A 14,944-nucleotide genomic window follows, 5' to 3' on the forward strand; every position below is an offset into this window, starting at 1 on the left:
GAGCAGCACCAATATTATAAAACCCTCTAACTTTGAAGTATAAAGGGTGCTGCATAGTCCCTCCATCATCTCAGCTGGGGGAAGAGGCTCGGTGTCCATTACTGGGAGTGGATCCAGCTAGGCCATACCAGTCTCCAGTTGAGATCAGTCCTCCCAGCTGAGCTCAACGAGTTTGGGACTGCACCCATGCCTGACCTCAAAGTATGTTTAAGAAGGCAGATGACACAATAAATCATGATCTTTCTTGTCCCAGTTCCCACACCACATCCTGTCCCTTGGGAAACACTGCTCCCTTCCGCTGCGGTGGGGAAGAGCTGTTGAGTTTGAGAGCAGCTTCCAGATCTGCTTTGCAGACTCATTAATGCCACCTCTAGGGTCCAGAGCAGGAACTACAAGCTCCGTGCAGCCTAAGCGATAGTAGATGAGCTGCATTCCAGATTTAGTAGGAGTTCTTAAAGCCATTCTAGGTTGGGGAGCGCACAGCTTTACCCCTGTCTCTCTTAACTCTCTTCCAGCTGACGGAGACCTCTTCTCGTTATGCCCGAAAAATCTCGGGCACCACAGCTCTCCAGGAGGCACTGAAGGAGAAGCAGCAGCACATTGAGCAGCTGCTGGCAGAGCGTGACCTGGAGCGGGCTGAGGTTGCAAAAGCCACCAGCCACATCTGTGAGGTGGAAAAAGAGATTGCCATCATGAAGGCCCAGCACGAGCAGGTAGGCAGTGACACGGCTCTTGGGATCCTTAGCTCTTTATCACCAGTGCCCCAAGATCTGGGATCCTCTGAAAGCTTCAGGTTGTGACAGTGCTAACCCTGTACAGCTTCCTGATGTGAAACCTTGGCTCTGAATTTCTGCTTTTCACATGGAGGCTGCGGCCTGCATGGTGGGAACACACTCTGCGTGTGTTGTACTGTTCTTACTAGGCTTTGGCGTCCTGGTCCCAGACAGCACAAAGTCGCGATGCGGATGCTCTGAAAACGCACGCTGAGGTTGTGTTTCCATTCCTGCCAGTGCAACACGTGCTCTCTCTGCCCCAAGCATGGAGCAGAAAGAGCCGTGCCAGAAAAAGGGCAGAAGATAGTTGTCCAGGCTTCTGTCTGGTGGTGGATCAATACGTCCGAATGCCGAGGACAAACTCACTCCTCTCTCAGCCACCTGCTCTGGCCTTGGCTGTGACTGCATTGCAGGGGTTTTGATATTATCAGGCACTTGCTGAGAACATCAACTCAGTTCATATGTCACTGCGTTGCTGCCAAAGGAAATATGTTTTGGCCATGTTAATGGGGTCAAAAGAATTATAAGGAAAATGGACTGATCATCTTTGGCATCTTTTTTTCCACAAGCATCTATGCAGGTGGCATTTTATGCACATGAATGTTTAAAGAAAGGAACTATGAGTTTATGCTGTTCATCAGTGTGTGGCTCTTTCATGGCCGCTTGTGCCCCAAATCCGTTGCTTGTGTTTATAAACCCTAGTCAGCTACTCGGGGGCAGGAATAGCCCTGCGTATCTCTGTGGTGGGTCATGTTCTTCTGTCAGGAAGGCAGAAGAAACTGGCAAACCAGTTGCAAGCTGAAAGCTTCTTGCATAACGTGTTTTTCCAGTAACTACCAATAACAAATGAATTAATGCAAGTCTGAAATGGCTCTTTGACCTCATGACCAGGGCTGAACTGAATCTAGTAACCTCATAACAGATTTTGAAAACTGTTCAGGTTCAAAGTGCTTTAGTCCTCTAATCAGAGCTGGATTCTCCAAAGGGTTCAGGTCACAAAGAGGCTCTGAGACATGGATCCCACTTCAAAGTTATTCAGTCTCCAGCAGCCATTTTTTTGATGCTTACATACTGGGCATTTTGGAAAATCTAGGGGTTTTTTTAAAATAACAGCCTCCGAAATGGATCATCAAAACCTTGAAATCCCTTGTCCTGATCCCCTGCTTTTTTGTTTGTTTGTTTCTAACAACTCTGTGCTTCGGATGTCGCTAACTTCTGGGGCTGGGGCTCTTTTCTCGCTGCAGTACGTCACAGAGGCGGAGGGGAACCTCCAGCGCGCGCGTGCCCTGGTGGATGGGATGCAGAAGGAGAAAATAGAGCTGTTGAACCAACTGGAAGAGGAGAAGAGGTAAAGCAGGAGTGGATGGATGTGGTAGGAGGTGGTGTCGTGGGGGAAGATGAAGCTCTCACCTGAGAACATTATTCCTTGGGTCTAAGGAAAAGAAAATGACTGGGAGATGCTTTTTTGGTTGACTTCAAGTATTCAAATATGCCGTATTTCCCTGTCCTGGGCATTGCACTCTGCCTGCACGGAGGAAGAGGAGTGTGCCGCCTCTCGTAATCGGAGTATTAGAACAGGGTTGCCATAATTGCACATCTAATACCATTCCTGCCTAGGGACAGGCATCCAGCACGGCAGCTGCCCCTGCTTGCAGACAAACTGCTGCACGTCCCCACTGAACAGAAGTACTTCACACCAGTCTCGTACGCTTCCGTCTCTCCTGCCGAATGCGGCAAGCGCTTTGGAGAGGAGACGCTGCCCGCTTGCGTTCCTGGTCGTGACTCCAAAGCGCTGCCGCTGCAGTGATGACCCTGCTGAGCACCTGACAGGGTGCTTGCACACCGCGCGTGCCTGACCACGGCAAATGTTGCACTGACAACACAACGGCAGGCAACAATCTGCCACTGCCGGTGAAGGCCAAATAGTCTCGGGCTCCTGCCGGACACTGAGTGACCGAGGGTCTCCAGCCATGTCCTGTCAGGCTCCCGACACGGAGCAGCGGGAGACAGCGTTGTTAGTCTGGAGAAATGAGGATCTGAGACGCTTCTCCAGTCGCATCAGTAATTTTGGTGGAATTTGATACCGTGATCAAACTCTCAAATTGCACTGTGTAAACTGGAATTACTCAGTAGAGGGAGGACTGACTCATGGCAAGGGCATGGTCTGTGGCAAAGCCTTGCCTTCAGGTATTATTGGTTAATGATATAAAATAACAATCCTGGAAAACAAACAGCTTTCGCTGCAGGTTAGGCAGTCCCAAACCCTTAACCTTCCTGTGCAACCTGGCTTTGCAAAAGACTTTCTCCCCTATTCGTGATGTGCTGATCTTGAGGACGTTCCTTCTGAGGAAGGGAAGTCGAACTGCCCTGTAGTAGTATGGTGCACGTCTCCCCACATCCCAGAGGCATCATCCACGTATATATGCTGAAACATATGTATTTTTTTCTCAGAGTGATGTTTGTTGTTCTTGAAATCAAATTGCCCCATATATACATATAATTAAACCGTTCAGTGGGAATAGAAAGACATTTCTGTGTGTTTAGTAATTGAAAGAAAAACAGTGAAGCAGCATTGGTTTCAGTTGAATGATGCCCCTCCTGAAGACAAGTTGTCCTTTCACACACGAGTCTCCCGGTTCCTCTTGTAGGCAGCTCACTTTCCCAGCTGCAGGAGACCCTTTAATCCAAGACAGTTGAGTCTTTCCTAAATATCAACAGATGCCTTCTCTAATTAGCAGAGGTTTAGACAAGGAAGCTTGTTTATGAAGTTAGATATATACACGCACAGCTATTTTTATCTGTGACAGAAGATCAGAGTCCTTGCATCTGGCTCCCAGTGCAACATCTTCATTATTGTCTGTTTTTTATTTTTTTTTTATTTTACCTATCAGTAAAGAGAACAAAAGACTGAGTTTAGCAGAAGATTGAATTACTGTGGTGTCATTGCTGGGTTATCTGTTTAGACTTTGCAGTGGGGTTCTGGGCACTCTGCGTTTGTGCATGTGGTTTTACGTGTGTTTATGCATGACTGACCTGAGCAGTGTCTGGTGCAGGCTCTTCTGCCAGGGTAGTTCACCATTTCCACTTTGTGGAAACGTTAAGCATTGCCCGCTGCCTGCCAGGGAGACAGAGGCTCTGTTTCCTTTAGCGTATTTTGTGGGGGCCTTGTGCACATGGCACAGGACTTGCCCAGCGCTCGGCTGCAGGATAACAGGGGACTAAGTAACACGGTGGAACCGGGTTGTTGCTTTCGTATTTTCAGGATCCGAGAGTCAATGAATAGCAGTTGTGCTTGCTGAGAAGTGATGTCTGTGAGCATGTACCTGGCATGAAGGCAAATGTTTGCTATGCACAAGTCTTATTAACTGTCTTGTTCCACATGTCTTAGTGTTTAGCTTCTGTTGAGCTGTTTGCATATAAAATTTGTCTGCATGTTTGTCTTCTCGGCCTCTTGTTGTGCAGGGCAGGCTCATGGGCAATTGGCTGCTTAGAGATGGGATGCTGATCTGGGTGTTTCTGATTGCTCTCTATGTATTTTCCCCTCCCCAGGAAAGTGGAGGACTTGCAGTTCCGTGTCGAGGAAGAATCCATTACGAAGGGGGATCTGGAGGTAATTCCCAGCACTGTCACCAAAATGGGGGGGGTCAAAACTTGAAATTACGTGTGTGGTCTCACGTTAGTAATTTCTTTTGCTTAACTCTGAACAGCACGTTTGATTGATGGCTGTGGGCCTGCTCGTGAACGCAGTGGGGTAAACTGTGAAAATTGTTCTTTGGTTTGTTACCCAGTCGCTGGTGGTGATTCTAGGAGCTACCTAGAAGTGATCACATCCAGCCAGCTTGGCTGTAAATGTCGCCCTGAGTTGCCAAGCCGTGTTAAAATCTGACTGGATGTGAATGCATTTTAATATATGTTCTTCCACTGCAGAGATGATCTGATTGCTCAGTCACGGTCCCTGCAGTGCCTTGTTATTAGTGGCTGGTAGGAGGTACACGCAGTCTCCCGGTCAAGTGAGAGAGCAGCTAGATGCTGTTCCCTTCTGGCTAAAATGCCAAGGATCGTTTGACCTGCAAGACCCTCTGGTGGGGTCTTCCACCCACAAGTGTAGGGTCTGACGCTGAAATACCCTCTCATTTGGAAGTGCTGTCGCTCTATGCAGTGTTGCTGCAGGGAACGTTATTTATGCAAACTGGAAGTGGTGTTGGGAAGTTCCCTCAGGTGTGAGGTTTTTCTGTGCGGAAAAAGGAAAGGAGAATATTTCTGTAAAAGCAAGGTTCTGTTCTTTCCCTCGTAGGAAGCTAGAGAGCTACGTTAGAAACAGCCAGAAGTGTCAGGTGACCTGCTTCAGTGCTCCACCATCAATCACAAAAAGCCAGGAAAATGTAAAAACTAGGAAACGAAGTATTTTGCTGGTTTGGGGGAAGCAGAATGGCTTATCCAGAGGATAAATTCCTGGGGTTAGATGTTTGGTTTTTCCCAGGGCATCAAGAAGGGCAATTGATCCATCATTCCCTCTGAGAGCAGTGAGTTGTCCCTGTATAAACTTCAGGCATTTAAATCTAGTTGTGGATTAACTGCAGTGGAACCAGGGCTAGCTAGCAGATAGAGTATAAGAGTACGTGTTTTAGCAAGATGATAAACTGCTGAGGCACAAGTTTTCCTGCGGCTGCAGATCCCAAAGTGAGGATGATCGATCATCTGATTTTTCAGTCAGGCTGGAAAGGGGCTGCTTTGCAGTGAGGACAGAGCCAAGCTGCTTGAGGGCTGACAGGGTCCTCTGCCCTCTTCCATGTTTCTCTGAACAGAAGAACAAATAACTTGCTAGCAAAGAGCCATGGAGCAGTTTGGTTTCCTGCAACCCGGAGAGCTGGGGACGTTCCCCTGCAGGTCCAGCACCAGCCGTGACACGGTCATCGTGCTGAGAGGTTTGCTGTGGCCAGTTTTGGCATCCTGTCCTGTCTAATTTGGATGCTCAGACTGAATGATTGACTCACGGGAGTTAATTCTCACCTTACTGGTTTGTTGTGGAGACAGTTAGGATTTCCAGAAGCAAGTAGTTCGCTTGCAGAGAAATCTCCCATGGGAAATCGGTGGGGTTAGTGCTCCTTCATGTTGCAGAGTGCACTCCTGGGAACTGGATGTTCCTGACACTCTTGTCTTCATGCAAAATTCCTAGGAAGCCAGCCAGTGTCTGCTAGCACAGCGCTTAGCATCCTCAGTTAGAGTTAAACTAACTGAATACCAAAAAAACACCCAACCAAACAAAAAACCCTACTGACAGTCCTCTCCCCTTCTGCTTTTGTGCCCTCTTATGAATGTTTATCTTGCCTCAGTTTCTCAGCTGAGGCCGTTTACAGTGCCTCTGCAGCAGACGTGTAACAGCCAGGAGCAGGCATGATGGTCAGAAGAGTATCTTCTCCATGGCTTCTAGATCAAGGGTTTCTGCTGAAGGCGAGGCTCAGTCCCATAGCATGTTTCCAGCAGTTGCAAGTAGTTTTTGGATAGAGCCTGGAGTCTCGGGTGTTCTGCGTGGCAGGCAGCATCCCTGCCAGCTGTGTGGCTGAACAAATCAGTGCGTCTGAAAGCTGCCACCTCCTAGCACGGAGGTGGTGTTTCTGCCCATCCTTTTGGGGTGTCTGTGTTATAGCTGCCACATCATGCAATTTGTACAAACCAAGTGATTGTGGCACTTACCTGAGCACATGTTCAGCAGGGCTTTAGTTTGAGCAAGGCCAGCGCTGTGTTTGGGAGTGCTGGGTAAAAAGAGCCTTATCTAGCAGGCAGATGGTGTGGCCAGGTGCGGTTTCAAGTGGGTTAAATGGATCTTTAAGACCTCTAATTTGAGTCAGCAGTTTTACTTCTGGGGAAGTTGCAGGTTATCTTTCTTGTTCACAAGCGGGGACAAGGACAATGTCATATGACTTTGCTATGCTTATATACTGTGCTAGCTCTGGGATTGTGACGCTGTATGTTATAAGTAACAACCAATAATAGAATTCACTGTGCATCAGATTACTGTAAATGAGATAATTGTAAGGTGTCTCATTCTGCTGACAAAATATGCTCCCCATTGGACATGTTCTCATTCTTGTTCTTCCAGAATTCGTAATCCAGCATGTCTCAAAGCAGTCTAGAGGTTCTTGACATATACTGTTAGGCACAAATCCTATAGGACACTTAATCCTCGACACTTGGATTAAATTTGGAGTTCTTCAACATTTGGAGACATGGGTCTAGCATTTGGACCTCTGATAGGGTGGATTTAGCCTTGAAATGTTGTTTTAGGTTCAACATGTCTTAGATCCTGGTTTGCGATGCTGGTGCTATAGTGCTTTGGAAGGTGGGAAGCAATTGCAGGCCAAAGATAGTAAGAAAGGCTGTTTATAGTGGAGGGCTGTGGTGTAATAGGAAATATTAAGCTCTTCAAGGGACTCTCTCTTGTTTTTCTGCTGGAATCTACATGGTAATTCATACACAGCCACGAGTTACAATTACAGATAAACTTAAGTAAAATACTGAGAAGTAACTCTGAAATTCAGATCTGAACTTCCCCAAAGTGCAGGGAGTTTTGGGTTGGAGGCTCTGACTCATTCTGGCTAGGCAGACCAATTTGCACAGAATAGGAAATGACACAGGGCTTCATGCGATGCTCGGATGGTACTATATTTAAAGATTGCAAAACGGCTGATTTAACTTTCATTCCTCATTTTTCTCCTTCTCTTTGTTTTTGTATGTTTTTCCAGACTTGGAAAATAGCGGGACTGGTAGATACTGAACAAGAGTATCAGGTTGAGTTAGGATAGCTTGACTGGAAACTTGAGTGACGATCTCGGGAGGCTTGAGAGAGTCTCCTTGGGAGACTGAAATTAGTTTTGCAGTAGGTCAGCATCTTCAGGTAGCTTCTGTCTGACCCACTGCCACCAGTTAAGGGAACTTCAAAAATCTGTATTGCTGAAGTTTCACTTGGAGATTTTGGGCGAGTATAAGTTGATGAAAACTTATTAGTAATAGTGGAATAATTATCCCCCTGAATAAAATCAGGCCTGGAGCTTCATCTTAAGATGTGGATCTTTGAGCTGTGCAGAAAGTGGGAGAAGCCACTTAGCACAAAATCAAACTTTTCTCCTTTTTTGCATTATACCACATTCAACCAGCTTTTACACTTCAGTGATATTTGGGATATTTGATAATGTTTGGTGAGTTCCTGAGACCACATCTTTTTTTGCCCTCCTGAGGTCAGATAGACCACAAGATGTGGAGCAGTTTCAATATATCTGGTAGTTGAGATCTTTACCATATATGAATGAAAAATATATTTATATTTATATATATATTTATATTTATATATATATTTATATTTATATATATATTTATATTTATATATATATTTATATTTATATATATATAAATAAAAATGATGTCCTTCAAGCTGTAAGACAAAACATGGATTTCTTGTGAACTTCAGTTTCACAAGACAAGTACCAAAGCTTGCTCTGTTGTATGAAAGGGCAAAAATCCTGAAAGTCAGTTCTGATTTGAAAAGGGGAAGAAAAATAAGTACATGGCAATGAAGGGCAGAAAATGGGGATGGGGGGAATCCAGTTCCAATCCTCTTGCTTGTTTTGACGTATCCAGTTTGATTCAGAGGAAGAGGTTTTTGTAAGCTAAAGGTGTGAAGGCTAGAGTTTGCATGCATTTTCCCCATATCTCTCCTCCTCTTTTCTTTATGGAAAGCTTTACGTGATATTGCAGTAGCTGTTGCGGAGCCCTAGGTACAGCTAGATGATACTTCTGCCCCAAAAGCAAAGGGCCCTGAAACAATGTTCCCGAATCAGCCGTTGGATTTGAGCAGGTTACATAATCTTCTTGTGCTTGGTTTATTCACCTGTTAAAAACAGTAATAATTCTGTTGTCTTTTGTACCAGGCTGTTGAGAGTCTGTGTTTGAAAATTGCTTTGAACTTCATGGCAGTCCTATTCAGACCTAAAGCCTTGATTTATATAACAGTTTGATATCTCAATTTCTTTCATTTGTTTTGTGTGGCGCATTTTTTGGTGTTAGCAATGTGCTGGGTGCAGCAGAAGCTGCTTTTCTTTGCCAAGGGCAGGGCTCAAGCTGTCTCCAGAGCAAAAAGAGAATGGGAATTTCCAGCTCTTTTCAGTCCTCCCTGTGGCCCTTCTTGAGGAGGGATGTGAAGAGCCATTGCAAGGTCTCTGCAACCTCTTACGTGGTGCAAGGGTCTTGTGTTGGTGGGCTGCAGCTTGGGCGGGGGTGGGTTTGCTTTTTAGGGAGTATCTTCACTTTAGGCTTGATGCAGGAAGACACTGAAGCAAGTGTGTTATGCCGAGGGCTGCTCTCCCAGCTGAGGGAGGCCGTTCTCGTGTGAACAGCCGCTCTGAGTACCGTGTAAAATCCTGTAGCGATCGTTTTCTGTTTGGATGGGTTTTTCCTGCTTGTTTGGATCTTTTAGTCTCCTCCTGTTGTGAACTGCCTTTCCTTGTCTTGTACACTGAAGATGATGTTGCAGCCTTCTCTCTTCCCCCTCTCTCTCTCTTTCTCTCTCTTTCCTCCCTCCCTCCATCTCCACTGTTGTTCTTTTTTCCCTATGTGTGACCAGACTCAGACGCAGTTGGAGCATGCCCGAATACGGGAGCTCGAGCAGAGCCTGCTGTTCGAGAAGGCACAGGCTGAGAAACTCCTCAAAGAATTAGAGGACACCAGGGTAATCCAAACCCCACCTGCCCTGCCTGCAGAACAGCCTGCTTGCCCCCTGCGTTGATGCTCATGACACCTCGCTTTGGGTTTCTTTTTTTTTTTGGTTTGTGTGATTGATTTGGTTTTGGCTTGAATTTAGGCTTCCCTGATTTTCGTTTGGTTTTTGTTTGCTCTCCCTCCTGGAAGCAGTAGTACTACATAACTTCTGCCTCTGCTTCTTCGTGGGGCCTTGTTTCTCAGGTTGAGTTTGCTTCTCTGCCCCCTGCCACCATTTGACACGAGCTCTTTGCAATTCATCGTTCAGTTAATGTGCCTGAGCGGTACCTGCACCCCGCACAACTCCTGCGGCCCAGAGGCTCCCCAGGCTGTAAAAGGCAACAGCACTGCAGCCGCCGTTCCCGCGGCCCCCCTTCCACTGTGGGAGCTGTGATTTGAGACGGAAAACGGTGGTGAGTCCAGGCGAAACAGCTCTGGTCCTTGGGCATGGCTGCAGGCTAAGCCTCCCGCTGCCCAGGCAAGCCGTGCAGCCGATCCTAAAGCACCCAGAAGCAGGCAAGGCTTGTCCGTGCCGGTGTTGTGCGGCGTGGGAAGCGGTTAACTTGTTCAAGTGAGCCTGCTTCTCCTCAATGGAGCTGTTACTATTGTGGAAAACGCGAAGTTGAGGTTTTCCAAAAGGGCTAAATATTATGCCCCCCTCCCTCCCATCTAAAATCAAAACTCCTCGGCCTCCTGGGCTGATGATGAGTGAGGGAAACGTCAATTGAAATGAAATGGAATTGGTCACTTGGGGCCTTTACACTGGAAGATCTGCTCGGTTTCTTTGTTTCTTCTGCCTTTTTCTAACACTTTGTCCAGTCAAATCTCTTATTCTAAATCCATAGCCTCAGCCACCCTGAACTCGCCAAGACTAGCAGGTAGTTCAGCCCTGTTAGGTTACGTCCAGATTGTAAGAGACTGATCCATAGACTGATCCATAGCCCGAGACTGATCCATAGCCCGATGCTCAATGTTAACCATGGCCAAATTTATTGTTGTGCATCCTCTAGCCTACTGCGTTATTTTTACTTTGCTAATAAACTCTAACAAGCACTCGTGTAAAATCCCTTTTCCTTTTTACACCAGGGTAAACAAACCGTAATGCAGAAAAGGTGTCTGTAGGCTGAGGATTGCTGAGCAATAAAGGGAACATGATATGCTTGATGCCGATTTCAATGCTCGTGATACTCCTGCATGTGCAGTCACATTTCCTCTGTGCATCATCTGGCAAGATGCCTAGTCTGGAGATATAATGGTCTTTTAGGACATTATTTTTAATAAACCGTTGTTCTGCTCTAGGTAAAATTTCAGGGGTTGTTTCAAAGATGTCTCTTTCCTCTGCTGACAATGAGGGGTTCACGTTGGCAAAATAAATTGCAATTGGCACAAAAATGTAGCTGCTGGAGTCTCAGTGATCATTACCCTGGTGCAAAACTGTACTCAGACTAGAGGGTGTTGGGTTTTCTTTCCCTTTTTATTTAAACTTCGACTAATGTACTTTGGTTACATATCCACTGGAGCATGTTTACTAAAAGAGAGGACGCAGCAGTGAGAGGCAGGGACTGATTTTGTCTTCTCTGTCATGTTGCAGTTAACCACAGTGGCAGAGCAGTCCAGAATCCTGCAGCTGGAGGAGGAGCTGAGCCTCAGGCGCAGTGAGGTGGACGAGCTCCGGCAGTGCCTGAGAAGCTCTCACCAAGCAGAAACCCCCGAGCATAACCTTGGCTTGCAGTCGGAGGCCCTTCGCCTGCGAGATCAACTGCTGTCTGCCAACAAGGAGCATCAGAAGGAGAGCAGCCAGCTGAAGGAGAAGTATGAGAAGACGCTGAAGAAATACCAGCAGGAGATGGAGAAGCTGAAAGCCACCAATGAGAAGTACTCGCAGGAAATAGTTGACCTCAAGCATAAGGTTCAGCAAGCCACTAACGAGAACATGGGACTCATGGATAACTGGAAGTCCAAGCTGGACACGCTAGCTTCTGACCACCAGAAGTCTCTGGAGGACCTCAAAGCCACATTGAACACAGGGCCTGACACCCAACACAAGGAGATCGTGGAACTGAAAGCAGTGGTGGAGAGTATAAAGATGGAGCACCAGCTTGAGATGGAGAACCTGAAAGCAAAGCATGACATTGAGATGGCTGTTCACATAAAGGAGAAAGAGAGTCTGAAACTGAAGCTGCAGGAGGCTGTGGATGAAGTGGAAAAAAGCAACAGCAACTGGCAAATGCAACTGGAAACCAAAAGCAATCAGCACCTTCTGGAACTCCAGGATGTGAAGGACAAGTGTCGAGATGCTGAGCTGAGGGTGCATGAACTGGAGAAACTTCATGGTGAATATAAAGATCAAACACAAGCAATAGCTTTCTTGAAAGAGCAGATTTCTTTGGCTGAGAAGAAGATGTTGGACTATGAAATGCTACAGAAAACAGAAGCCCAGAGCAAACAGGAGGTCCACAGATTGCAGGAAAAAGTGCTTGTCTTAGAAAACAAACTGCAGTCCATGGAGGCCCTGCATCCTTCTCAGCATGCAAATGTATGACTTCTGGGTCATTTTGCTTATTTATGTTGTCACTGTTGGTAACCTCTCCCAGGGCTAGCCTCTGTCTTGTGCAATTCACTGAGGCTTCTATGCCTCGGAGTATCTGACTGCTTTTTACCTTCTATTGATAGTGTGTTTTTCTGCATGCATCTCCATGCTGAGGGTGTGTTCCTGTGCTTGTAAACCAATGCAGTGGCACAATTAGAAGAAATAAGAGGCGAGAGAAGCAGCTGAGCCACATTTGGGGTTGGAGCCACATTAGTGCTGTGGCGGCAGAACAGGGCCCTTGAAGTGGTTTGGCAGGGATGGGCTTTCACCCTGAGCAAGCAGCGTTCTTAGCTTAAAAAGCATCGTTTCAACCATACAGCTGTTGTCCTCCAAAGAGCTGCAGCAGCCCTAGCGTGTTGCCAAGCCCTTGGGGTAGGTGAGGGACAGGGAGAGGAGAGAGATGCCTTGCCCATGCTGAGAGACGGCATGTGGCTTGCTTGGCACGTGGAGCATGATCCAGGATGAACTGATTAGCTGGGTGGGAAGATGCGTGCCAGCGATGCGGCAGAGACAGCGCAGGAGGCCCGGCAGCATGTACAGGAGACATGGAAAGTGCTGCCTTTGGGGACTATAGTGGAAAAGCTGCCAGCAAGGGACAGGATGGCACCAGGCCTGAGAAATAAAATGACTAAGTGCAAGTCCTGAGCCTTCTGGGGAAGACTAGAGTAAAACCATTAGTATCATGAAGAGGTCAGTTTTCTGTGGCCTCTGTATCTTTTTACTTTCTTGACTTCTTTTGACTTTGTCACAGGATGTCAGCCTGCCTTCGTGGGATGGCACAGGGACATGTTTGCTTGTGGCTAGCTCACATCCTTTGCATTAGATAATGGAGGGGGGGAGGTTGCAATTCATGGCCCTAGACTGGATGTCTATTTGTGTTTGGATTTTGCACAAGAAATGGGCTAAAAGCTAACTTAGAGCTTGAGGTACCTCTTGCCCCCATGGGGATGTGGAGAATGAAAGTAAGTCCTGAAACGTGCATGTCTTCAGAATATTTGTTTGAAATCCAGAGCAGGGATGACATCCCTGCTCTAGACTGTGAGGTACCAGTCAAGTGAATATAAGGTTCGCTTAATTTGCCACCACGAACAGCCCCACTGGAATCAGTTGCACCACTAGGAGCAAAGTCAGCTATGAATTACTGCTGGCCAAGTCAGGGCTTCATGCCTGCAAAAAGGCATGCTCTATCGGACAGGAGAGGCAAAAGCAGGAGGAGTCCACTGCATTAATGGCGTTTCAAGGATTGCTTAGCATGTTTCAGCTGATAAAGGCTGTCATGGACAGTAAGTACACAGATGCAAAAGCAGGAGATGAGCAGTGGTACTGAGAGGAGGAGCCGGGGCCCTGGGAAAGGTGGGTCACATCAGCATAATACAGCTGAGATTCAAGGAAGAGTGAGTGCAAAGGAAGAAACTGGAGGCTTGTTTTAGGGCCCTTTAAAATAAATGAGAAGGCTCTCAGATTCTCTTGGTAGTCAACTAGAACTAGTGAGTCTTGAAATAATTTAACTATGTGTCGATTCAAATCAAGAAAATGCGGGAAGAAATGCATGGGTGAAAGCCTTTGAGTATCATAGAGTAAATTCTATTTAAATATCTTAGCTAACTTAATGCGACTGCAGTATTAACTATCCAAATATTTTTAAACAAACAAATGTCTTGTGACCAATATTCTTTCCTAGGTCTTCAAATGACAACCATAAGGGTGTTTCCAAAGAGCAGGGAGTTTTCCCTACCAAAAGTGCATCAGGCAGTGAATTCCCTCTTTGTGTGTGCTCTTGCTTCTGTTCAAGTTAGCAAATATTTATGTCTTGCAGCCCATGTGAACTCTTGGGGACCGACCTCGGTGCTTTCAGTAGTGATAGTCACAGCAACTGATTGATGTCAGGAGCGTGCTGAGGTCCTGCTGAAGGCACCTGGATGAACATGCTCCGAGTGCTGAACTGGAGCCTCTGCTCTGGAAAGCTTCATTTCTGATCACTGCTGTCATCTGCTGGAGTCCAGGGCTGGCAGCTACATGGGACCGAAATTGGTCATGTACCAAAACTTCCTGCCCGTTGCTGATCTGGACCTGCCTTGAGATTAATTCTGGAAACTGGGGGATGGGCTTTTAGGCAATGGTGTATACCTGAATGGTTGTTAGAGAAGATGCTTCCTTGTCCAGGGAGAAATTGGGAGCAGTGTAATGTTTCCTGGGATGGGGCAGAGCTCCCTTGGTTCAGGGGTTGTGCAGTATGGTCCCAGTTCTCCCAGAGCAGCTTGGGATTCCCCTGGGACATCATTTGCACTGGCTTGAGAGGTGCAATATAGGATTTCGGGGAGGGAGGGATGCAAAGGGATGTAAATGGCAGGAATCGCAACTGGATGATGACTAGTGCTTCTGGCGGGTGTCCAAACAGTAGGTACGAATACAACAGGACTGATACCGATGCCACTGGGAGCACCGACTGCCCGAGAGCACCTACACACTGTCATACTGCTGTTGTGGCCCTTGCACCCCATGGAGCCCTGTTGGTGGCTGTTAAACTGCTGCCAACATTGCGAGCTCTGGTCTCTGGCTTTAGGTATTTCACTGCAGCCTGGACAAAAGAGGGTGGGGAGAAGGCAGAATCCTCTCTCTGGACCAGCATTTTCTTAAATGTTTTTATAACTCTGGGCACAGTCAGGTCTTCTGGAAGTTGCAGAACTGGCTGTCTGATGGGTCTCAGGCTGAATGCTAAAGAGCCATTTGCAGCCTTTGTCTCAGCTGAAGACGTGTCCTGATTAACTGCAGGAGACCAATGCAAACCAGAGCAGCTCTTCCATCGCTGTGTGCACGCTCAGGGTGTTTG

The 14,944-nt window shown here is 46.9% G+C and overlaps 1 protein-coding gene across 7 annotated transcripts in view; it reads left to right on the forward strand.

Annotated features, from left to right (window-relative positions):
* CLIP2 (CAP-Gly domain containing linker protein 2) overlaps positions 1–14,944 on the forward strand; it is an 88,599-nt gene that overhangs the window by 60,844 nt on the left and 12,811 nt on the right. For 6 of the 7 annotated variants that reach the window (XM_026107185.2, XM_064523434.1, XM_064523430.1 and 3 more), the window contains exons 6-10: positions 516–713; positions 2,018–2,121; positions 4,323–4,383; positions 9,391–9,495; positions 11,116–12,060. In XM_026107185.2, the coding sequence (XP_025962970.1) occupies positions 516–713; positions 2,018–2,121; positions 4,323–4,383; positions 9,391–9,495; positions 11,116–12,060 (1,413 nt within the window). The remainder of the gene's footprint in view (positions 1–515; positions 714–2,017; positions 2,122–4,322; positions 4,384–9,390; positions 9,496–11,115; positions 12,061–14,944) is intronic. The other variant, XM_064523435.1, reaches the window with a different exon arrangement.

The sequence above is a fragment of the Dromaius novaehollandiae genome, chromosome 19, assembly GCF_036370855.1.
Source record: "Dromaius novaehollandiae isolate bDroNov1 chromosome 19, bDroNov1.hap1, whole genome shotgun sequence".
In the NCBI taxonomy this organism is placed as follows: Eukaryota; Metazoa; Chordata; class Aves; order Casuariiformes; family Dromaiidae; genus Dromaius; species Dromaius novaehollandiae.